General features: G+C 29.1%; 3 protein-coding genes across 4 annotated transcripts; 2 read left to right on the top strand and 1 right to left on the bottom strand.

The window, feature by feature from the left end:
• Positions 1–1,255: 1,255 nt before the first annotated feature.
• Positions 1,256–7,081, bottom strand: LOC109792832 (cold-responsive protein kinase 1). Of its 2 annotated transcripts, none has more exons than XM_020352282.3 (7): positions 6,926–7,081; positions 5,693–5,847; positions 5,454–5,569; positions 5,120–5,330; positions 4,735–4,972; positions 3,709–3,859; positions 1,256–1,885 (listed from the first exon to the last, which is right to left on the bottom strand). In XM_020352282.3, exons 2-7 carry the CDS (start codon positions 5,763–5,765, stop codon positions 1,502–1,504), a joined length of 1,173 nt encoding a protein of 390 aa, XP_020207871.2. In that variant the 5' UTR covers positions 5,766–5,847; positions 6,926–7,081; the 3' UTR covers positions 1,256–1,501. The 2 variants fall into 2 exon arrangements, with proteins under 2 accessions (XP_020207871.2, XP_029130997.2); XM_029275164.2 differs by having other exon boundaries at positions 6,887–7,057.
• A 16,157-nt stretch (positions 7,082–23,238) lies between these two features.
• LOC145950817 (uncharacterized) lies at positions 23,239–24,516 on the top strand. The gene is made up of 4 exons (XM_083062609.1): positions 23,239–23,427; positions 23,515–23,740; positions 23,816–23,860; positions 24,188–24,516. The coding sequence occupies exons 1-4, from the start codon at positions 23,239–23,241 to the stop codon at positions 24,307–24,309; spliced, it is 582 nt and encodes a 193-aa protein (XP_082918735.1). The 3' UTR covers positions 24,310–24,516.
• Positions 24,517–25,005: 489 nt separating this feature from the next.
• Positions 25,006–26,418, top strand: LOC145950622 (uncharacterized). The gene is made up of 3 exons (XM_083061854.1): positions 25,006–25,532; positions 25,626–25,668; positions 26,038–26,418. Exon 1 carries the CDS (start codon positions 25,112–25,114, stop codon positions 25,529–25,531), a length of 420 nt encoding a protein of 139 aa, XP_082917980.1. The 5' UTR covers positions 25,006–25,111; the 3' UTR covers position 25,532; positions 25,626–25,668; positions 26,038–26,418.
• The last annotated feature ends 353 nt before the right edge of the window (positions 26,419–26,771 follow it).

Genomic DNA, 26,771 nt, shown 5'->3' with positions numbered 1-26,771 from the left:
TTATTTATTGATAATTTATTTTAAAATATTAAAATTTAATTTATAAATAATTATAAATAAAAATTGAATTTGATATAAAGTTGAAAAAAAAATTTTCTCGTGTAAGATAATTATTCATGTTTTATATAGAAGATAATATATTATAACACAAGATTATTTTTATTTATTAATAATTTATTTTAAAATATTAAAATTTAATTTATAAATAATTATAATAAATAAAAATTGATTTAAATATGAAGTTGAAAGAATCTCTAAACTCTCTTGTAAAAAAAATCTCCTCAAAATACTATCAATACAAGATAGTCAATCATGTTTTTGTTTAGAGAGATTGATTAAATAACCAAATTTTATAATTTTATAGGAAAATTATAATTTATAATAAATAAATAATTTTATGATATATCATATTTTAAATTTATAATAAACAACTTTTATTGCGATGCAATTCTATTTTAACTAATTATAATTTCTTTTAAAATATTGAAATATAATTAATAAAAATAATATAATATATTAAAATAAATAACTAAAAAAGTCTTAAAGAAGTCTTCATTCAAAAAAAAAATTAATTAAAACACTCATTAAAAAAATGGCTTTTTAAAGAAATCATTATCTTGTTTTAATTTATAATATAACTTAACATTTTTAATTATGTAACTTTTTTTTTTATTATAAAAGCTTAGGCTAAATCTATTTTCCTACAAAAGTCTAGTCTAACGTGGAATTGACATCTCATAAACCTCTGCCCAACTCATAAACCTCTGCCCAACAATGTGGCGTGTTTTCATGACTCAATTTCTCGACTTATACTTGAGACATTAAATTTATTCCAGGAATAAATCTACCTAGACTTACTCCGTTCAATAACTCATGTTCTACATCAAATTTTAACGATCCAATCATTCAATTTAAAGTTCTTAATGCATAGATCAAATATATAAATTTTTAAAAAATTTGAAAATCAATTGATACTTCATTTCATTAATTCAAAATGACAGATAATCATAAAATCATTTTATACATTAATTCGAATTAATGAAACGAAATATCAAATAAAAATTTTCAAATTTTCTAAAAATTTACAAATTTAATCTATACATTAAGAACTTTAAATTGAACGGTTGGATCGTTAAAATTTGATGTAGAACATGAATTATTGAACAGAGTAAGTCTAGGTAGACTTACTCCAATAAAAAGATCCCTCCTCTCTCTCTATATATATATATAAGATTTTAAGAACTCATACAAGATATGGAGAAAAATGGCACAGATCTTAGGATTTATCATTTGATTACAAGTTACAGCCACGGTCCATATTTACAGATAGTGTACATTCGGCAAAACTTCCTAGCCACCGGATAACGTACCAAAAAAAACTATTACACACAAATGACAAATCTATGGAACCGTAGCAAATTTACATGAGCAAGGGAGACCTCAGAAAAATGAAATAAATAAATTTTAAAAATCAAAAGGAAAATCACTAACAACAAAATGTTTACAAGCTTTGATCATATTTCACACTGAAGGTTGTATTTGCAGCATATGACATGGTATTGCCCTGGCTGTCTGAGGCAGAGGATGCATTGTATGAAGAAGATGAGGCCTTGGAATCAATGTCACCACCACCCTTTCCTTCTCTGATTTTAAGGTCCATAAAATCTGAAATCATTCCTGGCTTTGTTATCTTACTTTCATCAACATCCATTTCTCCTGTGAGCATCTTGACCACAGAAGACATCGGTGGCCGGAGCTTCGACGTGTCCTGAGTGCAAAGAAGTCCAATTTTCAGAAACTTACAAGCCTCCTCTGCATCGAAATGCCCGTTTAGCGACACGTCTACCAGCCCTACCAGTTCCCTTTGTTGATAAAGTTCCCAGGTCTGAAAGACAGAAGCTTAAATAAGAGCTGGTTCAAAAATCTCATAATGCTGTGGAATGAGTAGTGTTGAGCAATGAAATCCTCAAGACTAGAAGTAGGCTGTGACAACTAGAAGACACCATTTCAATTTAAATCATGACTCTACAACCATTTCAATCTGTCCTTCATGCTGAAGGAACAAAAGAAATTATGAATGGTTCCACTAGTTATCTTCATTTGCACACGATATTCGTGTTCTACTTGCTAGCAAATACAGTTCAAATAGGAAATTTAAATTCTTCATACTGAAAGAGCACACATTTTATTATCACGGATTTCAGGTAAGTCATTAAAAATGAACATCGGGTATTTTAGTTTAGTTTGAAAAGATGAAGATTGGAGAAAAACAGGTGGCCATTTGAACTAATTGGAGAACAACACTAGCAAGATTTATATTTTGGTATCTCAGTTTCATGGTTCAAAATGAAAGGAAAATTAGTTATGTTGCCTTCCAACAGGAGTGACTTTGAAACTTTATGCTAGATTGCAGTTCAAGCTTTTGAAACTTTAGCAAATGCTTTGCTATCTATAACATTTTTTTAGACCTGTCACGGGTATTTCCAAACCCACTGGACCAAAAACTAATTTGCTTACAGTACTATAACTGTTGCTGGTCCAAAGGATTTTCACAAATAGCAAAAATTAAACCTGAGAATTTCCTCTAAATAGACCACCCTCATAACGTGTGAACACAAGGTGGCTTACCACTACTTCAACCCATCAGTGTTGCTATCTATGACATATGAATGCACTTAACATGCCTAACAATGAATGTAAAAAATTAAAAATTGAATGCTATTACTGCTAGTACAAGAAATATAAAATGAACAACGAATACTAAGATATGGACAAACTTCCACTAAATACGAGTCTGGAGTACGATAAACAGATAATAAGAGGAAAACTTGAGTAGAAAAAGTTAAGAGTAAAATAAAAAAAGAATAAGAACAGATCACTGGAGCTTTATAACCCCAAAAAAAAGTGTAGATTATCCGCATGCTTCTATTTCCATCAGTCCAGTATCAAAAGGATGATTTCCCAGAGTCACCTAGTAACATGCTTCTCTGTCTGCATGCATTGGAATTCATGTAAACAGAGAGCCATACACAGACTATAATTTCTTCAAGTAAAGAAAATTTATGTTGAGGTTTCCAATCAAATACAACTCATAGTGAAGAGTATAACTCTATCATAACAATTAAATGTTAAAGAGTACAATAAACAGACAATTAATGGAAAACTAAATAGAAAGAATAGTAACAACTAACAAGAATGGAGACTATAACTTTGTCAAGAGAAGAAAATCCATTTTTAGGTTTACAATTATTCATAATCTAAAAGTGGCTCCAAATTTATTAATCAAGGTTGCAATCATTCTGTTGTTTATACTTTAAAGCACGATCTTCTGTCTCAAGAGTCAAGCATATAAAAAAAAGAATAATATTTTAATTTGACAGTTGAGACGTAATTAAAAAGCATCAAACTAGGTTTAGTAAGGACCCAATATACTGTTTTAAGGTTAGATATTTTTACAGCAGAAGGAAAGGTAAAAAAAATGCATCATTAGGAGTAACAACACAAAAATTAAACTTGATTTATTCCATATTTATTTCCATACAATTTGAAGCATAGGATAGAAGGTTATATTATCACAATCTTGGCAGTGAAGTGACAACTGATTAATAGGGAGATAGATGAGTACAAGAAACTAACTAATTTATTATTTCCCCTCTAACAATGTATTTGTAAACAGTGAAATACAACTAGAACATAGAAAAGACATACCGTTTCTAGAAGAAATTGCTCTCCTATTGGTAATCGTGTATTTGTGTGACATCTTCCACTAACTATCTCCACAAGGAGGACACCAAAGCTGTAAATATCTGCTTTACGTGTAAGCTGCCCCCTTATTGCATACTCTGGTGCCAAATAACCTCTGAAATAAAATATAGAGCACTAAATTCCTGATATAAATAATAGGCAAGAAAAGGGAGATAATAGCATAAACAGAAAAAGAGAAGCTTTCCTCTTTCTCATGTAAGAAGTGAAAGGTGATGAATGCATATACTGGACATAATATATATACAATAACATCATGCTTCCATTAACACATAAGTTTACTTTAGCATCATTGTTAGTACTGCTTCCCAGGGCTAGAGTTGCTAGACACAGGGTGGAGGCAAACCAGTTCAACCAAAATTTGCTAAGCCCGAGATAATTTACATCCATTCTAGTTCACACAAGTCAGTGAGGCAACTGGAATAGAACGAGCTGTCCTCATATCATTACGTAACCTATTGTAGAGAGAATGTATGTATGTGGGTTGTTAAAAAGGGGACACAGCGTGTGAGGGAGTATTTGAAATTTGGTTAGGCCTGATTTCTATCAAGCACTGTCAATGATCTCCATTGTGGTTGATGATGAATTTAGAATCAGCAAGATTTTGTGTGTTGCATTTAAGGAAATACAAATCTTTGCACAGCACTGGTTGGCTCAACCAAAGGAACCTCCTATGTCCGAATTAAAACAAAAGAATAACAGATAATCTAAAGTAATATGAATATAAATTTCAAGGTTATCGATTGACACAAAAATGAATTGATATAAAATATGTAATAAAATCAAACCAGTCAATTAGATTCTAACTTTTTTTACATTCTATGTAAAAGATGGAGATTATTAGTTTAAAACTGGGATATTGAAGTGATCAAATTCAATTCTTACTTTTGGCAAGGGTACCCTGCTTGTTTAACAGGAAAAGTAAAATAAAAATTTCCAATTTATGTACAGACTGTATGATGGAAAACTTACATTGTTCCTGCCACACGTGTGCTGACATGAGTCATGTATGATGGAATAAGCTTTGCAAGACCAAAATCTGAAATCTTGGGAGACAGGTTTTTGTCAAGGAGAATATTGCTTGCTTTTATATCCCTATGAACAATATGTGGTCTTATTTCCTCATGAAGATAGGCAAGCCCACGTGCAACCCCAATGCAAATCTTAGATCGTGTTTTCCAGTCAAAAACCATATTACTGTGACCTGAACCTGCAAGAGAAGAGAAAATAACTTATTCAAAAAGAATTTCGGTAAGGAAATTAATATAACAACTCTATGATATTCTAAATGAAACAACATAAGTCCTTGTTCTCAAATTTTCCCAGAAAACTTTACCACAAAGTTATAATGCATTACCTAGAAGGGTTTGTGAAAGGCTATTGTTCTCCAAATAATTATAGACTAATATCCGTTGACTCCCTTCCACACAACAACCATATAGCTTAACCAAATTTTCATGCTCTATTTCAGAGATCACATTAATCTCTGTCATAAATTCTTTCACCCCTTGACTTGATTCTGCTGAAAGAACTTTTATAGCAGCTACTTTCCCATCTTTTAGCAATCCCTGATCATTAACCATAATATTGTTAAGGTTTTGTTGATAAGGAAAGGAAGAAAAAGATAATGATCAAACAAGCAAGCCAATTGATATGATGATGCAAGCAATATTGAAAAGCAGTTTAGTTACCTTATAAACTGAACCGAAGCCACCCTGCCCAATTTTATTGGCCGGGCTGAAATTGTTGGTAGCAACTTTTAGTTCTTTGTAGGTATAGATTCTTACGTTTTGAATGCCTTGGAGTTCTGTTCACAAGCATATTCAGTCAAAATCAAGAAATTTAAGCGGAATTTTCAGGTATTTTATCATAGGCATAATCTAAATTGAAACACCATAATCTTAAAATTAATAAAATATTGTTAAGTTACCTTCATCAATATCTGGATCATGTTTTGCGACAAAAGGCACTTTCTTACCAAATGAGAATGGGAAACAAGTCATGGCTGGAGGATGCAGTATTGAAAGACAGCCTATAGTGTCAAACGGAACAAATGTATTCAAACGAAACAAGTTCCAAGGTCACCTGGTCGAACCATATAAAGTGTCAATGTATAAGAATAATAAAGTGGAAGGCCAATATAAAGAACATAATAACCATAATGCAAAAATTTCAGGTCTTGCAATACAAAAGGAGACAAACTTCATTCATAGTATTTTAATTTCTACATCAGATGAGACATACAAAAGGTAATTACTGATATTATAGCTCCAACATTTTTGTCAATATTCCAATGTAATCAATAGAGGGTTCTGTAACTTCTGTTAAACTAAACTACAGTGAGGCACATATATCAGCATCATGTTGCTGTTTAAGTGCAAATTTCACTGATTATGCAAAGTAATGCAACATTACAATAAAAACTGTACAACTTATACAACATCACTTTTGTATCTATCTCTCTCCATTACTACGTAAATACTCTCAGTACAAGGAAAACATGTTAGACAAATTATAAAATATGCTGGTGACCCAAAAATGAGTAAATTTGACAGTTCCTAAAGCCATATAACTAATAAAACAAACTAAGGATGCATACTTAGTTTCCAAATCACAGCTTTTTGCTAGCTTCCAAGAGGGTTTCTAAAAAAATGATTATTCCTCCAAAATTAACCAAAAAAACAAACTTGCACGTCCCTCCAACGCTTTTGCCACACCTTTCTTTCCACTCTTTAATCAAAAACTATATATCTACCAAGTGGGTTTAGCTCAGTTAATTGAGCTGAGTGTCCAAGTGTTGTAAACCCTTGGCACCAAGTTCCAAAATAAAAAAATAAAAATCAAAACCTATTTATCTTATCTCAACCCCTGAATTCAGAATTTCCATGAGTATTATTGCTTGAAAAAGCATAAAATCTCAAATGAAAACCACTTCTTTCAACTGTATCATGTTATGCATATACTTTGTGCTGCTTTTCCCAGCTCAAAGAACATTGAAGAAAAAAATAATGTGAGCCTAGTTCCCATGTAACTAAGATACTAATTCAAATCAGGAGCATAATATCACAATTAAACTTTAGAGAACAAGTAAAAAAAATAAAAAAATAAAGAAAGAAACAAATACATCAAACATTACTGATAGGAGCACTCTGCAGAAACAGACCTTAGAAAATGATGATGAAAAGAAGAAAAATCTGATGAGAGATTAGAAGAAAGGGCGAGAGGGATGTGTTGGGAAGGGTCAACGTAGAAGTTGTCAGAGATGATGGTGTTGAGTTCTATCCTGTGTTCTGCTTATTAATCAACTACACTTATACGTGGCGTGTCAGAGCGCGTAACCATATCGCATGTAATGTGAATCTCTTCTCTCTATAAATTTGCAACTATAGTTTAAAATATTTGTAAAAATAAATCAAATCGTAGCTAGTGTCCTTTAAATATTAATTAAAAATTAAAATAGAAAGGTTTAACAAAAATGTATTAATATATCTTTACTTTAATTTTAAAAAATTTCTAAAGTTATTGTTTTTAATGAATAGAGTCATTCAAGTAGTATTTGGATATTTTTAGAACAATTTTAGTGGCAATGACCTAAATCATCATGGGACTAATTAAAGTTGTGCATATTCTTTTCTTTTTATGAAATCAGATGTTTTATATGATGTTACTGAGTATGAAAAATGAAAGGCATCTAGAGAGTATTTAAAAGGAATTAATTAATATTATAGTTTTGGGATAATGAAATCATAACTTAAAAAGAATTTATAAATATTATTTGTATTAAAATGTATTTATTTTTTGATAGTTCATTCATTAAAAACTTTATAGTTATGCATGTTAACTTAAAACAACTTAAAAATGTTTATAAAAAAAATGTAAAGATAAATATTGAATAATCTTATGTTAATTTGTATGAATAATTATTAAAAATCTCACATCAAAGATGATATAACCAAAATAATATTTATAAATAATTAAGAAGAAATTATTGGACTCAAATTATAAAACTAAGCGATTTAAGATTATTATCTACCATCTTTGAAAGTAGACATCAAAATGTTCTAATGAGACATTAAAATATAATGTGGGTGACTATATAATGTGATAGAATTATTTTAGTTGACAATTTTTTTTCTAAATAATTATTTAACATGGATGTAGATGTAGAATTTAAATTTAAACTTGATTAAAGTGAAATTGGTTCAACATTCAATAATAATATGTATAAAAGAAATTCAATACTAGTTATAAATATGAAAGAAAGTAAATATTATTTAGATGTAATTTTTTTTCTTATTTAAAATTTATACACGTGTATGTGTGTAATCTCATTTTCTAATATAGAACACATGAATAATTAGCTCTCATTTTAATAGAATCTTCCTTCTTGTCCACGTTAACAACTTTAACACTATCATTAATGGTATATTTTAATCAACAACAACAACAAAAAGTACTCTTATTCAATCTATTATTGCATATATAAAATAAATGAGATCCACACACGTATATGAATTAAAATGAGAAAATTAGTAATATCTTCTTCAATTACAAAGATAAAGATGCCCTTAACAAAAATTAATGATCAGCTAAAGATTATGTTATGTGTTACATTTTCATATAGAATTTTCTTTCCAAAATTAAATAATATAATATTATTGAATAAATTATAATATCACATATATAAAGTATTGGTCACGTCACGTCACTAATATTTCTTTTTATATTTTTTTATGCTTATATAATTCCATTTTATAGGTACAAATTAAATACAACAATACTCAAATTAAACCTGAAAACAATTTAATGAATTATTTAATATTATCACAATTACAAATGAACTTGCATTTTCTATTTGTACTTTTGCAAGAAATCACCATCATGCTATAATTTGGTAAATGTTATCTTATTTTGTTTGAAGTTCGTGAATTTTATATGAACAAATGCTTCATTGTATTCAACTTGCATGGGTCATAATTAGTTAGGTGAGATAACGGATGTTGACTTTATGCTGCAGACTGGTCAATATTCAATATGGAGATGTTGAATGGTGACATTAAAATATTGTAAATGTAAATTATAAAGATGGGAGTTCCTCGCCTGCACACACTCGTTCAACGTCCATGGTGTAAATAATGCTATTTTTTTATTTTATATAAAAATAAATAGGTGTATTTTTTTTATCTTAATTGTAATTATAAAATCATTTTTAAATATATTAATTACTCTTTTTTAAGTCTTCAATTTATCGTGAAGTCTGTTTACAAGATGTTTAGCCATTGCTAAGGTACAAGTCATTTTTTTTATTTGAAACATCTTTTTTCAAATAAAAAAAATCAATTTACATTCCTATTATTTATAATAGAGGAAAAAAATATTTCGTATCTCTTTATTTTAAAAAATAATAATGAATAGTTATTTAAAGTGTTAAAGATTTAAAATATACTAAAATGTTGCCGTCAAGTAAAACTAAGATTTGAGAATAAATAAATAAATAAATAAGAGAAACTATAACTTAGAAGTAATTATAAGAATAAATTAATCCAAATGTGTATATCAAGAAGAATTAGCTATTTATTAATAATATAGATAAAATAAAAATATATATTAAATTATATATTTCCTATCAATATTTTCTTTTCATATTGATGCATACTGTATTTTTCAGTAATTAATATGAGAGAAAGAAACTTTCAGTTATAGTTTTTTCTATTAATTATTAAAAACTAGAATAATATTAAATACTTTTGCACAAAAATAAAAAATAAAATTTCTACATATTAAATATGAGTCATTATCTTGTGTGATAGTGTTTTTAAGATTTTTCTTCAATGAAAGAGTTTATAGGAAAAAAATTTAACTTCTTATCAAATAAACTTTTCATAATTATTTATGAATTAAAATATTAATATTTTAAAAAAGTTATCAATAAAAAAAATATTATAATATAAATTACTTATCACAAAACTAAAATATAATTTATGTGTTTAAATATATTTATTTATATAAATTTTGAATGTAATTTACATATTTAAGATTTAAATATATTTTCAGTCTCTCCAATTTAAGGTAAATTTATTTTTAATCTCTCAAATTTAAAATTGATATTTTCATTCCCTATAAATTTTTTAAAAAATTATTTTAATCCTTATATTCAAATTTATTAAAAAATCTATCAAATATTGTTATATAAAATGTAACTATTGGTGTCTTTAGTTAGTAAAAACATCACATTAAACTTAGTTGATAGTGCATAATTGTCTCATTATGTCACTTTTATATATATTATTGGTAACTTGATGGATTAAAATAAAATTTTTAAAAATTAAATGGACTAAAAATAATAACTTTAAAATTGTGGGATCAAACACAAATTATCCTAAATTTGAGAAACTAAAAATATATTTAAGCTTATATTTAAATATATTATTTATTTATATATGTAATTTATCAAAAAAATTAATTATATAATATAATAAACATATATATGTACATTACATAGACTTAAAATACTAGTACAAGAGAATCGTACTTAGTTAAAATTTAATTTTTATAGAAATTTTGATTTTGCTGCATTTTTGAAAATTTTAAAACTCATAATGGTCCTTGTGATACATTTTTTTTGTTGAATTATAAGTAATATCATAAAATATAGTTACCGGTTAAATCATTTAATTTTATGAATATTTTTCATAAAATTTAAATCATATTATTAATTAAAAATAATTGAGTTAATTACTTTTATTAGTATTACTTATTCATTGTTTTGACAACCCAATTTTCGGTGAAAAGGGTATTGCTTCAATTATGAATAATCTCAATTTAAACAAAGAGTTAGGATTTGATAGTAATTCAAGGATTAAGAAAACATAGGGTTACAACTTCAATTGCCCATTATTATTTGTTCAATTCTAATTTAATTGAATTATAATTTTAAATGTCAATTTTGTCTCTCAAGTTAATCATTTTTTCATTAAAATTAACATTATTTACCTTATATAATTTCTAAATTGGCCATATAGTAACTTATACAAGGCAAAACATGAAGAACATATAGGTTGATTAAATTAATTAACTTAATTGGAAGCTTAGAGAACTAGTTTGATCATACAAGTTTTTAACCTTGATTATTTTGTGGTTTCATTAATTAAAAAATGTTGGTCACGTACTATTAATCGACTATCGTATTATTTTGATTGATAAAATCTTTGTACAAGATAATCCAATCTATATAGAAAAAGTTCAAATTAAAATAAAATTGGGGATCAGATAAAACATCGATTCAAGTTCTGATTATTATTACTGTATAAAAAAAAATATAATATGAATTCCAACATTTAATATTTAATTTAAATTAAAGAACGAAGAACGCAATCGTGCTCTATGAAAATTCTATGAAGACAAATCTTTTTCGTATTTTTCTAATATGAATTCGGGAGTTTGAGATATAGCCTGCACAAGACAGAGTGTTCAAGTGGGTAAAAATCCAAAAATTGAGTAAAATTTACCACAATCATCAAATGATACTACTAACATAAATCTAAGTCAAAACATGAATATAAGACACATACAAAAGTTAAAAAGGCCAAATAAATGCATATAAAGTTGCTTCCTAAAATGCACTATCAAGATCAAAGGTTCAACCCACATCACAATCCTACCTTGTAATTTAGCTAGACATTGTAGATATAAAGCACAAAATTACAATGAAAGACATTAGAAAAGGAGGGAAAAGGGGAAAATCCATTACAAGTAGTTCCTTTTGAAGTGAATAAAATAACACAAGAAAGGGGTTTAATTTTGTTCAAAGGCTTTTTTTAAATTCCCTATCTTTCATGTATAAAATCTGTTATTTCACAAATGGTCCAAAAAGTTATTTCTTGAACTCAAAATAGATATCATTTTGAACTCAAAATAAAGAGTTGTTCTTAATTCAAAATGGACATTCAAAAGCTATTTGAAAATACTTAATATAGTTATTAAACTTGAAGCATTGCTAAATGTTTCATGTACTTTATGAAAGGTTTTTTTTTTTTTTCTATTTTGAAATATTGTTTGCTTAACTCTATAAGGTTCAAAATAATCTATTTGGAATATAAAATAATGGAGCATGTAAAGGAAAAGAGAAAGAATACATGAAATTTTTATACTAGGTCACCCCACATCAAGGCTACGTCTGGTTCTCAATACATCAGAGATATTTTCACTATGAACAAACTCCAACCAATCCAATTGGATAGAATCCAAATTATTCTATTTCCTAATGTTAGCAATGTATAGTGGTCAAATAGGAACATTTTCTTCTCGAGACATTTTACTTTTTTTCATCATGTGGGAATTAGAATTAATTCCCGTTTATCTACTTTTCTATGTGGGGTGGCAAAAAATGTTTGTATTCCGCTACAAAGTTTATTTTGTACACTGCAAGAAGTTCCGTTTTTTTATTACCAATAATTCTGGGTATTAGTTAATTATATGGTTATAATGAACACACGTCAACCACTCGCAGTGGTTACCTTTATATAGCTCACAACTTTTGTTGGGCATTTAAGCCTAAATGCACTTATTATGCATTTCCACACAACATCTATAAAAAATCTAAGTTAGGACACAACACAAAAGAAGAAAACATATATGATTGTTTGCACATATTACAATAATCTCTCTCTTTCTATCTCTCTCTCTTGCACTTAAAAGGGCTATACACTAAGTAAATTAAATCTCTCACTTATATGTTCTTACATGAACTCTCAATGTTTAAGTTACAAAAGTGGCTATACTTTTTCTCTCAAAGACATCCTTTTAATCTTCCATTATGATGATCAATTCTAAAGTAACATTCTAATGATCTTCAGGAAGGTAAGGATTTGCATTCAGATTCTGCTTGAAGGAAATCATCTTCTAATGATCACATTCCACTAATGAGGATTCTTCATTGTCATTGTCATCATCACTATAGTGGATTCAACATGTGTGAGTGTAACATTTCTTCCTTCTTGTTGAGGACATGTTGAAGACATACACGTTAGGATATACAACATGTGTAGATGTTGTAATGTGTTCATGGTCCTTAACCCAAGCTTATATGATTTCTCCATCTCACCATTTTGATAGGGTGAAATATAAGTACTTATGATTTGTCAATCAAAGAGTACATTTTGATGTCAAGTATGCAAGCTCCATTCAGATACCAAAAGTTTTGGTAAATTCTTCTTAGAGATAAACTTGATCCTTTAAAGATCCTTGTTGTAATGAGAGTCTTGTCTCTAATGAATGAGTTCTCATTTGGTTATAGTTATCTTTCTGAAGCTTCTCTAGAAGAATTCTCAAGAATTGTAATAAAGGCTAGAAATTATCCTAATTCTAACAACTTCACTCTTTTGATATGACCTTAATGTGACACATATGGAAAAGATGAACTTATAGGATTCTCTATTTAGGAGATATCAATCTTACTCCTTTCATGAACCCTTAATGTCTTGCATATGAGTTGTTCGTTTTGAGTAGATTCTATATTTATATCCACCTTCTTGGTTGGATACTTTAATCTTCTCAATCTAATATTTAGATTGTGATATGCTTCATTTTGATACAAATGTTCTTCATGATTATGCTACCTTCACTCTAATCAGATAATATCAAAATGTTTATATTTATCCCAATTATTCTGAAGTCTTGTTCTAATAGTCTATTATGATGAGTTTTTCTAAGGCTTTTCTTCATCACTCGGTTGGCTTCATTTTGTTACTTAGGGTTGACCTTTCTCAGCAGGGTGTACTCTAATTATTGTTTTCTTTATCTTGCATATGATGGTATTGTTTTGTGAGCATATTCTTCATAGTAGAGAATCATTTGGTCACTTTAAGATTGCTAGAGTTCTTGTTTAGTGGTTGATCTTTGGATCAAAGGTTATTCTAATCATCCTTTCTGAAATCTTCATAAAGTTTTACCTTTTATTTTTCCTCTGTTTGACTTCATCTTACCATTTTACAAAGGTTTTCTTAAAAACATACAATCATTTTGATGTGTTGTTTGTATGATAAGTGATTTATCTTTGGCTTCAAAAGTTGTTCTAATTGTTTCACTTAAAGACTTTCTTAAAGATTGCATCTTCATTCTTCACGTAGTAGATGAGACCATATTCTTCAATTATGTACAAAAGTTGGTGGTACCAACTAGTTTGATGATCTCTAGGTTAAGAGATTGATCATGTCTTGGATAGTAAAGTGGTTTCTAAATACAACATTTATCTTCTTTAAAATATAGTCTTCATTATAATATACAAGTGATGTCTTAGTTACATCATTATGATATTCCTTCAAAAGAGGGTCTCATTGAGTTGAAGACTTGGAATTTGTTCAAGTCATCATTTTTTTGTAGAAGCTTATTCATCTCCATTTTGATGTAGTTTAATAGTGTACTAAGATGTGATTTTGTGTAGTACATATCAAAGATTTGTAATCTTTTTTTCATTCAAATGAACTTCATTTATATCATTTTCATATATTCCTTGAAAGGCATTGGTTTATCTATTTTACTATTTTTAAACTCTTCATAATTTTGTATTGGTTTAACAACTTTGATAGATATCATAATGGTTGTCTATCATTCTTATAATTTGATTATGAGTGTTCATCATTATTAAACCATTTGGGGTTTGGATTCAACCTTTCATCCTTTCTCTCAATCTCTCTCTCTCTCTCTCTTAGAGCTCTAAAAAAATATGGGAGTATTGCCCAAAAGAAGTAAAAATGAAGTTCTCAAACACTTACACCCTAGTTTCTGTTTATAGAGTTTTAATATGTGTGACCCTTGACATAGTTATTAAACCCTCAAAATGTTGCATAATAAAATGTTATTCACCATCATTTTTTCCTGTTTTACTATTAAGTCTTTGACTAAACTTCACTCTCTTATTAAGTTTGTAAAATATAGGAAAAATACTGAAAAAGATGAAATCAATGCGATTAAGGGACAAGTTGGAGCAAACCTGAATGTTAAAGCCATGCATTATTATCCTTGTCTGATGCACTCTTGTGCTATGAAGCACAACCGTGATTACCAACATGCATGATCGTGTTTTCCCTTAGAGCACCCCTAGTTGATGAAGCACCGATTGAGTGATGTTGGACGTGAGTCAAATTGAAGCTTTCTACTTGAAATGGGATTGAACGTGGACTTTTCCACACTAGGCGTGAGAGTCTAGGGGTTCCTACCTTATTTGCATCAGACATAGCTAAATGGCATCGGGCATTGGTGAGGCAAAAATCTCTTTGTCTCAATGGTGCCAAGAACAAGGTGTATGGCACTTGGTGTGGTTGTGAACACTTTTTGTTTGAATGATTAAGTTGTGAAAATAATAGTAGGGTGAAAAATGAATCCATTTATCCATCATCCATTCAATCCATCCATTACAATAAAAATAAATAATGAATTGGATTCAATCTATCCATTTAACTTTATGGATGATTAGTTATCTATCCACTACTTTTTCAATCCATTGGATTATAATATGATATATTTATTAGATTAAGATTTTAAAATATTATTTTGACAAAAAAATGTCTTATGAATTTTAAAAGACTATATATAAGAATGTAATGACTTATAAAGAAGAGAGAGAGAGAGATAAAATATTTCAAAAATAAAAATTATTTAATTTTAAAACATTACTTTTATGGATGGATCAGATATCCATTCATGAAAAAGTTGTTAATAAATGGATTTGATGGATTTTTTTCTTTAAATGGTTTGGATGGATTGGATTTTTATGTGAATTTTTAATGAATCTAAATGGATTAATGATGGATTATTTTTATCCGGTCCATTATGATCTGCCTAAAAAATTATCCGATCCATTCATTTTCCAACCTTAATGAATATGTTAGTTGAATCCATGGCATGTTGTATGATGATTAAATTGTGCTATATGTTGTATGCTAGTGTATTATGTTGAATCTTTAAAAATTAATATAAGATAATGTATATAAATGATTTAATGGTTGAAAATTGAGTTGAGTTGAGTTGTATGTTGAAATATTGAGGATATTGTATTGTGGTGTTCCAAGAGCTTAGTTTGTTGAAAATCCTTCTTGGGAAGTTAATCCTTAAAGTGAATAGTTGAGTCTCCTCTAAGAACTTAGTGATGTAGTAGGTGGGCAAGGTCGAGGTATATGTGTATGAAACAATCAAAGTGGAGTAAGGTACAAGATCGAGGACCAAAATCTTTAACCAAGTACTGGAAGGACATAATATTTGGAGGGTACTTAGTGGGATAATTCCATAAATGACTTAGTTATGCAAGCTAATGTCATTGTAAACTCATACCTAGGTTGTTCCACCTTGACAAGAATACTAGACTTCTTAGTTTAAGTGACGAAATCCAAGAAATCATGTTGTTATAGATTATTATCCAAATTGGTTATTGATCTAGCTGGATTGGAAATATTAGGTTTTTGGTTCAGTAGGGTCAAGCCACTTAGATTGTCCACCTGTATTGTATGAGATCTCCATAGTTGAAATGAATGGCAACACATGTAGTTGATGTTGTGTAAATGCAGTTGATTTTTGTACGTATTTAATTGAGTTGTTGAGTTGTATGATGCATATGCCATGTTGTAGTGTTGTGCATGTGATGTGTTTATATCTATGTTGTTAACATGCTATGTTGAGTTGCGATTTAGTTGTATGATTGTGTTGTTTAAGTTGAAGAGTATATTAATAATGTTGAGTTGATTGTGTTGACGGTATAATAGGATTTACTTCTCTACTGATTATCGTTGATTATTTTGAATACTAGCTTAGTCTTGTTGTTTTCATATGGTTGGACTGGAATAATCATACTTGGCATGGGATCTGAGGAGGGATAGGCATGAGGAGTTCTTTTGAGGCCATATAGAACGATGGTGGCATTGACTTTTTTTTAGCTACTATGATGTAGCTGGTGTAGTATGCTGCTTGAGTGGCAGCTTAGACTTATATATATTTCAGTCTTTTGGATCACTATATATATATATACACACACACACACACACACACACATATATATATATATATATATATATATATATATATATATATATGTACGTATGTATGTATGTATAGGACTTGATGTAGTTTCATGGGGGGAACATTTTTAAAATCTAAGTTGTTTTATCTATATTATTATACATATATCATATATGTTTATTCATAGACTGTTTGTATGCTAACCCTAGGTAGTTATACTATATTTCCACTGCTAGTAGTAAACCGTTAAATGTAATGACCTAAGTTGAAGTTGCTTATTTGAAAAAGAAGGAAAGTTTAAGGATTAATTGGAATTAAATTATAGTTTATGGTGTCTATTTACAAATATGCTAAAGTTTAAGGATTGATTAAGATAAAATTAAAGCTTAGGGTGTCTATTTGTGAAAGCAATAAAAGTTTAGGGTGAGTGATGTTGAATCTTGCCTAAATATAGTTTTAATAATGACAAACTCTTAGTTTCAAATTTGAGAATAAGAAAAGTTTTCATGTGTGTGCTAATAAATTTGTTCAAGTGTTTTAGAAATATTTAAATCTGATTAAAAGGCTATAGAGTTCATAGTTCCTTGAACAAGAAGATGAGCACCATGCGTCTATGATTTAAAAAGATTCAAGTTAACATTTATTCTTAGGAGAAATGTCTTGAAAATCTGGTTCAGAAGACCAACAATTTGGTTTGTGTATTATTAGAAGGCTTCAACTAAAACATAACTTCTGAGATGATTTGTATTGAAGATTGTTCAAAAGACCTGAAGTGGTGTCTCACTCAGAAGGTACCTCATCTGTAAAAAAAAAAAAAAACCTAATAGGACTAGATAAAGTAAAGTACAATGATGCCAATTCTACTTAAATAATAAGAAAGTCTCAATATATATAATTTCATTGGCTATAAAGGGAAGACAAAGGTCATGTTTTGAAGTAAGCAAGATCAAAGAGAAAGAACAACTACACAAGCTAACAAAGTTTCAAGGCTTGCTTCATACTATGATTCATTCAAAGATTTCCACTTCATCACTTTTGTACCAATCTTGTAATAGAAAAAAGAAGTGTGAAACCTTCTTAGTGGAAGCTCCATCATAGGAGAGTTGACTATGATCTTAGAACTTGGCTAAAACAAAAAAATCATTTCTATAAACATTATTCCTACCTATATTTGAGTGTGCAGAGGTGTAGGAAAGTAGAAAGGAACCACAACATGTGTTGTGTAATCTCATATCAGGTGGTGTGGGATTGTTTTCTCAAGAGGTGGTTGAGTGAAGGAACTTAGTAGCTGACTAAGTGTTTGCTACTAACAACAAATGGTTATGTAGTAATGGTTTGTATCACCATGTGATTGTGTAGTAGTGATTTGTATCAACAGGTAACTGAGTTTATTGAACAATAGGTGGCTATGATAGTGAAAATCTTACAAGTTTGTGTAGGGACTGGATATAACCTAATTAGGATGAACTAATATAAATCTTGTGTTCGATCTCCCTCTCTCTAGCTCCCTCCATTATCTCTTTACTTATTTATTTATCTTACTACATCTATTATTACGTTACTACATAATTTGTTTTACAAACTAGGAAGTTCAAAAACTATTTTTAGATAAATACTCTAAATTCCAATACAAAGAAGACTTGTCTTTTGAAGAATAAATTTTTATACTTTAGGTGAATATTTTTTCCCCTAATTTATATTATATATAAATATATAAATATTTATATAAATAGGTTGACATACTATGCCTAATAATATTTTTTTTAAAAGCCTAAACCTTAGCTTATTTATCTAAAAAAATAAATTTTAAAAAATTTAAATCTAAACTTTTTAATATGCATGTCCTTTTGAAAAAAAAAAAATTAGGTTAGACCTTATGTAAACTCCTAACATATTTCTAACCTATTTTCATCTCTATTCCTTAGTATGAGTGTGTTCTTTCATATGGTCATACTCATTATTTAGCAAGCGTTTTAGGGCACATTTCTTTAAAATGTCTCCTATTTTATTCTTTTTCTAATTAAGCTTCCGAACACCTATGTTACATACTTGGACAAAAAATGTAACTTTTGTTAATATATTTATGCATTAATAGGACAAAAGCTCGTAAAAATTAGGCAACTAGAATGCATGGGTTGAACATTAATAAATCAGTTATTTATTTCATAAGTAAAAGACAAATAATAATAATAATATCAACTATTTTTTAAGATTTAATAAATATTAATTTAAAATATTTAAAATTGTAAAATATGAATAATAATTCAAATAAACGAGTTAAAATAAGTAATTTGAATTCAAGAAATTAAAATAGTAAATATAAGATGAAAAGATAGAAAGTAAGCGAGATTAATATATGAGGGAGAAAAACAAACCTGTGTAAAATAAACTTTTGAAAATAAAAAATAACTTAGTAATTTTGAAAAATATGAAATAAGTGTTGAATAAATTTATAGTCATGTATCCCAAAAGGGAAGAGAATCTAACCGATAATAAAATATAGTTTTATGTTAAATGGTGAAGAATCAAATAAAAGATATTTTTATGTTAAATAGTGAAGAATAAAATTTATACTATGAAAATTGTTTTTCATAATTTTTTTTTTTTATCAAATTGCACAAATAATGTACCGGAAAGTGTATAATATAAAAAAGATATTCAAAGATCGATAGGAAATCAACAAAAGGCTGCTTTCGGATTTATTAATCACGTGTGAACATTACACGTTGGAATTTAGACCCAAAAGTTTCATCTCAGTACGAAATGAAAATGATTATTTGCCTTTTATCTTTTCAATTTTCTTTTCCTTTTTTTTAATTTTTTTTTTATTTCGTGAAGTTTATCTTATTATTGGAAGTAGCGTAGATAATAGTTTTCAACGACAAAACATTCTTTTCGACATCAACACGTTGTGGTTGGAAAAACTCTTATAGGCCACTATATAATTGAAAAAAAAATGATCAATAATGGTGACACGTCACAAAGTGATTTAGAGCGACTAAAAAGTGAAGGTTGATGATTTAATTTTGAAATTTCAATTAAATAGGAGAGGTCACGATCTAGAGAATAGAAAGAGAATCAAAAGTTAAAAAGAGAAAGAGAAAGTTTAAGACCATTGATATTTATGACTTTATGCTAATACTTATGGAAATTCATGTAAAGAGAGAAGAAAGAAAACAAAAGAGTCAATAATATATTACGTTTTTCACTTTACATTTCACATTACTGATTTATTTTCTTAAAATTATGAATAGATTTCTATTGAAAAGTGAAAACATCATCTATCAATTGATTAATTATTCGTAGCTAATTTATTTTCTATACTATGGATTTTTTATGCATTTAATTATGTAAATTTTTTCATTTGTACTATATAGGATAAATAATATATGTTTGGTGTCCTTCCAAAAATAAGGCCCTAGACAATCACCACTTTAACTTGTGCTTAAGATTGACATTGCAATTGATGCTTGGATAATTGAAATTGATACTCTAACATATGATGTATCAATTATTTTTGTTCATTTCACTTTTCAGCTATTTTTCCTTACTAGTAGTAAGTATTGAATTTTTTCTAGGTGCTAACATATGTCCCTTACATCTTTTCTATTAAAATTATTTGAAGTTGAAATGATGTATCTCTTCTTGAATTTCCCTCCAACTAATGTCTTTGTATTATGCCTTCAAATTCCTCTACTTGACAGCTCTTACAGTTTGTTTGGATAAGTCATTTTAGTGAGGTAATTCATTTTTTAAAGAAATTAAATTACCTTAATATTAAATATGTTGTTTGGATAAGAAATTTTAAAAGAATTTAAAATTGTGTCATTTGTGCAGAGTATTCTAATTCACTAAAATTGTGGAATTTAAAATTCCACCAAAAAGTAGAGATATTGAAATTCCACCTTTCGTATCCGCTGCACACGCAAGTCGCAAACCCCTCTCGTAATCCTGGTTCTCACACTCGCGGTTCTCGCACTCACGGTTCTCACTGGTCACGATTCTCGTTCTCTCATTCACTATCCTTGTTCTCATTTGCAATCCTCACACTCTTTCTCAACCTCAGGTTCATCTTTCTTTTCTGTTAAATCTAGGGTTTCATTTGATTTTCTATTGAATTCATTTTCGATCAAGAGTTTTGTTTTCAATTTCATGTTTGATTCATGTAATTGGTTATTGTTCATGCTTTATTCCCATGCTTTATTCATGTAATTGGCTACAAACTCTGATTTCGGAGGCTTTGCCCTCCAAATGCTTGAACAACTTTCAGATGAGCCTGTGAGGATTTCATCTTTAATTACGTGTTCCTTGGTTCTTCTTTAATTAGTCCATGAAACAATCAACTGTATCTAGATCTTGAATACTGTGCACTGGTCAGTCTCACATGTGAATTACAATGACTCCACTATTTGTCTAAACACTTGGCTTTGCAACTGCTGCAAGATTAAACTAGTGTTTTTTTTCATTGTTTGCTTTCAAACCAATCTCTCCTTTGGAACAGGAGAAAATGTTTTTTATTTTCAAGAGGGTAATGCAAAAGAACAACATCAGAATATGGTACAAATGAGGTTCGAGTGAGCCTGGCCTTCCCGAGAAAGATTCATTAATACCGAAATAAGTACATGACCATAGGAAAGAAAAACAAGAATATTCAGAAAAAAGATACAGTGAAGAGGGGAATTCATCATAGTATTTTCCACCCACATTTTTTTGGATGAGGGTATGTCATGTCTCAAATGAGACTCAACAGTGGTATTGCAATAAACAAACCATTGCACCGGGTTATAGACAGACATTGTCTTGGACATATGACAATGACTCCAAGTATAGTTGTCAATATCCTCCCATTTAATCAACAGTTGAGAATCCAATTATGTTGAACACGAATTTGATGGGTATCTAGCATTGCCACTAGCTGAAGCAGGGTCCTTCCGAAGTGGTAATCAATGGTAAAAAATTGTGTTGGGTGATTGTGTTGTCCTTGCACAATTTTAACACCGAATCAATTCTAACACTGAATTGGTTTTAAATTGCAGTTGTAGTCATGGTTGCTGCAATGTGGATTCTAGTAGGCGTGAAACTATTACATATTTACATAAAATATAAATAAATAATTCTATAATAATAAAAATCAATCAAATCTTTTTTTCTTAAAATTTTTACTCAAAATCCCTTTATTCCTTCCCTAAAATACTTTATTACTTAAAATTGCAGAATGCAAACAGTTTTTTTGAAAAGTTAGGTAATATCTTTTATAAGAATATGCAAAGAGTGTACATATGAGGTTGTTCATTGTCAATAAATAACTCTGCTATGCTGGTGTAGTGTTACTACCTGCATTGCTCTTTTGAAGCTGAAAGATAAATCTCAGATACCAATCAACAAGAAAAAATTGAAGAAATATTCTTGGTGGTTACTTTTCAAGAGTTTTGAGTGCTGATTTAGAGTTCAAATGAAGATACATGTTGAAATATAAATAAGAAGCCAAGTTGTTGATGGAAGACACATTTTGTAGTCGTAAGGGGCCTCTCAGAGTCCAAATGAACCTTTGTGAAGCATGTATTTCATGTGTAAAGCTTGAATGCACAGTTCAATTTCTTTTTGGCTTGACATCATGACTCTGAAAAGCCAATTGAAGAAGTTATGTACTAGGATTTAGCGATTTGGAAGTTTTTATGGATATTTGATCAATTCAATCTTACTTAGTATTGGCTTCTTGGTTTTATTTTCAATTTGGATGAACTTGCTTCTACAGTATATTTTTGAATAAAAGAAGACATCTTATTTATATATAAGTTTTCTATTTGTAAAAGGTTTTGTTTTTAATTCTTGTCCTTAAATTTTTTATTGTCATATGTTGCTTGCAGGTTCTTATTCGTAGATAATTATTATTTATCTCTTTTAGTCATATTATTCATTTTCTCTATTTTCTTTTTATCTTTTTATTGCACAAAAATATTTTACAACATGTTCCTTGGTCCTTGATAGGAGTCACAACACCTCTTTTCCTCTGGTCCATGATAGTAGGATTACCAATGACATTGTTATATATTTGAAATTATTTTATATTTCATTTTAATTATTTTATTTTTTTTCTCTCCTATATTAGTTTCACAGGGTGTAGATTGAGAAGTAATGGATGTTAGCATAGTTAATACCGGAATTACTTCGAGAAAACGTAAAAGAGAAGAGTTTAAGGAGATAATCATATTTGTTGTTGCTTGCGTGGTTTATATGATTATGGGTGTAGTAGCATGGTATCACAATAATTATTTTGGTAAGGAACCAGCTCATAATTGGGAATTGGAGCGGCGTAGTTTCCTTAATCGTCTTTATAGAGGGGCAGAAAAAGATTGCATTGAACAGTTAAGGCTCAGTAAGAGTGCATTTTTCAAGCTTTGTAGAATTTTGCAAGAAAGAGGGGGGTTAGTAAGAACAAGAAATGTTCCAATAACTGAAGTGGTAGCAATGTTTTTACATATCCTTGCTCACAACCTGAAGTACAGAGTAGTGCACTTTAGTTATTGTAGATCTAAAGAAACAATAAGCCGACAATTTAATAATGTCTTAAGAGCTATAATGAAAGCGAGTCAGGATTATTTGAAGTTTCATACCTATCTAGAAGGTCCGGGTGAAAATAAATGGAGATGGTTTGAGGTAAGTTTATCAATTGTAAGGCTAGTCAAACTTACAATAAACCTTTTTGAAAAACTAAATATATAAATACACTTGTGTTGTTTGTAGAAATGTGTTGGAGCACTTGATGGGACACATATTCTGGTAACAGTTTCTCTTGAAGATAGACCTAAATATCGTAATAGAAAGGGTGATGTCTCTACAAATGTGTTAGCAGCCTGTGGTCCAGATTTAAGGTTTATTTATGTGTTACCTGGGTGGGAAGGGTCAGCAGGAGATTCTCGAGTATTACGAGATGCTTTACGTCGTCAAAATAAACTTGAAATTCCAGCTGGTAATATCATGTACATAGTATTTTATTTAATTTTATCTAGTTCTAAGTTGTAATTTTCATTTTTAAAAATTGTAGGTAAGTACTTTCTTGTGGATGCGGGATATACTAATGGTCCAGGATTCTTAGCACCATATCGAGGGACTAGATATCATCTAAATGAGTGGATTGGAAACACCCCTCAAAATTTCAAGGAGTTATTTAATCTTCATCATTCAAGTGCACGAAATGCAATAGAAAGGTCTTTTGGAATATTGAAAAAAAGATGGAGTATATTAAGAACTCCTTCATTTTTTGATATAAAGACACAAATAAGAATTATTAATGCTTGTTTTGTGTTACACAATTTTATAAGAGATGAACAACAAATTGATCAACTTTTAGAGGTTCAAGACTTGGAGCTCTTATCTATTGTTGATGAGGAGCTAACCAGCCAACGAAGAGAAAGAGTTCAAAATAATGTCACAGACGAGGTTGCAACTATTCAAGTTACTGAGGAGTGGACAAGATTTCGAGATACATTAGCGATGAATATGTTTGCTAACTACCAAGTTAGAAGAAACATTGCTTAGGGAGAGTTTTTTCTTTTTTTTATGTAATTTTCTATTGAATAAAGACTTTTATGTACTTGATAGACTTTTTTGTACTTGATTGAAGAAAACTTTGCTTGGAATATTGTTTTTTGATAGCTTTCATTTGTTTACAAAAAAATATTTACATGATCTAGAATTATGAATTAGATTGATCAAGTTAATTTTGTGGGTTGTATGTGACATTTTTTATATGTAGGTTAATAGGTGATATTAACTTCAATGGAGTCATCCAAAGAGAACTTGAAGGGAAAGCGAAAGATGACAGAAAGAAATAATGAAGAAACAAGAAGTTATTTCTCATGGAATTTGGAGATGGAACGTGTATTGGCTGATGTATTACGAGATCAAAGAAGTTTGGGCAACAAGAGTGATGGAGCTTGGAAAAGGGTAGCATACAATGCTGCAGCTGTAGTGTTATCTACCAACTTCAAAATCCAAGTCACTTGGGAGAATGTAAAAAATCGTATAAAACTTTGGAGATCATGGTATGGAGTTGTTAGTGACATCCTTAGTCAAAGTGGATTTGATTGGGATGGCACAAAACACATGATTACAGTTGACAATGAAAATGCTTGGAATGAGTATGTCAATGTAAGTAATTTTTTATTATCATTATTTAAAGCAATGTAAGTATTAGTTTTTCTATTATTGACTTATTTCTTTTGTTTTCAAGGCCCATAAAGAAGCAAGACAATTCCGATTCAAGGTGATTGCAAACTGGGATGATATAGTGGACTTGTGTGCTAAAGATAGAGCCACTGGACATGGAGCTGAGACTGCTATGGATGCTGATGAGGTCATGAGTAGAGAAATAAATGAAGGGGAGTTAGGTTTAGAGGATGTTAGTGATACCATATATTTAGATGAACCTGGCTCTACTACACAAAGAAGGGGTCAATCTTCAGCTTCTACTAGCACACAATCTCAGAGGAGAAAGATGGGAGAAAAAGATGGAATAGCTAATTCGTTGAAAGAAGTGGCTGAATCTTTAAAGCGACTTGTTCAAGCATTTGATATTGCGATTGATGAAGATGCTTTTATTCAGGAAGTGTTAGCTGAAGCAGCTTTGATACCAAACCTCAATCAACATCAATGGGCCAAAGCTGTTAAATGGTTATCTGACACTCCTAAACAGTTAGCTATTGTGAAAGCTCTTCCAATTGAGAAAAAGGCGGCTTATGTTTTAACACATATTTCTTGATGTAATTTTTTTTTCATAACTTCTTAATTTTAATTAATTTGATTGGTTTTGCAAGTTAACTTTCTAATTTTTTCATGTACTTTGTATGTTTTAGGTTTGGAGCTTTTATGTATTCCATGAATACTTAGATGTTATAGGTCAGTTGCTTTATAAAATTTATAATTAGCTTGCATAATTGTTGTTCATGGATAATATATAATTTGATTATATATGCTAAAAATGATCCATATATATATATATGATTCTAGTATATGTTATATCTTTCGATTCTTACTCTCCTAACTATTATTTGTTTAATTTTTTTTTGGTATCCTTTGTCCCTAGAAGCTGTCTCAATCTGGTTACAAAGACAAAATGATTTTCAATATTTGAAGAATGAAGATGAACGTTTAGTCCTGTTTTTCTTGGATTCTACCTTCCTTTTTCCCTCTCTTCATCTTGGTTGTTTTGAAGTTGTGATCTTGATATAGCATGGTAACAAGATTGTATCTTGGTTTTTTTTGTAGGCTTTGCTTCTATGAGGAGGTGAAAATCTTTGGTCATGAAGTTGTAACCTTGATATCTTCAACAAACTATCTTTTATTTTTGTTTTTTTAATATGAATATAAAGTACATTTGGAATTTTATTATTGTTTAGTTTAAATTCGTATGGGATATTGTGGTTTTGAACCACCTATACTCAAAGTTTAAGATTCTTATTATTTTTTTCTTAGTTTAAAATGGAATCATTTCATATCAAGAATTAACGTGCATTAATTGTTTTACGGATGTTAATGGTATTTTGAAGCTTTTAAATATATTGTGAATTTAAAATATTTTTTAAATTTATAAAGAAAAAATTGATCAAATATAACGTCTAGTACTATTTTTGAATTAATTAAAATTTTCTAATATTAAAATTAATTTCAATTATTAAATATATTTTAATAAAATTTATTATTAAAACTTTAATTTTTTAATAAATATTTAAAAATGAAATTTTGCTAAGTAGAAATTGAAATACTCTATCCAAACAAGATAATTGAAATACAAGATATTGAAAAATGTTCTATCCAAACAAAATATTTGAAAAAGGAAAGGAATTCAATTGAGAGTAATTCAAATACTTAGTAATTGAAATTCCTTGAATTTTAGAAATGACTTATCCAAACACAACATTAGTGTTCGATAGGATAGGAATATGATATTCCTTTCACAATCTCATTTGTTAAGATGTCAATCATATGGTTAGTTTGTAACA

This window comes from Cajanus cajan, chromosome 8 (genome assembly GCF_000230855.2).
Source record: "Cajanus cajan strain Asha chromosome 8, NIPB_CcT2T_4, whole genome shotgun sequence".
Classification (NCBI taxonomy): domain Eukaryota; kingdom Viridiplantae; phylum Streptophyta; class Magnoliopsida; order Fabales; family Fabaceae; genus Cajanus; species Cajanus cajan.
Note: the sequence above shows the minus strand (reverse complement) of the source record. Positions and strands in the feature narration are given on the sequence as shown.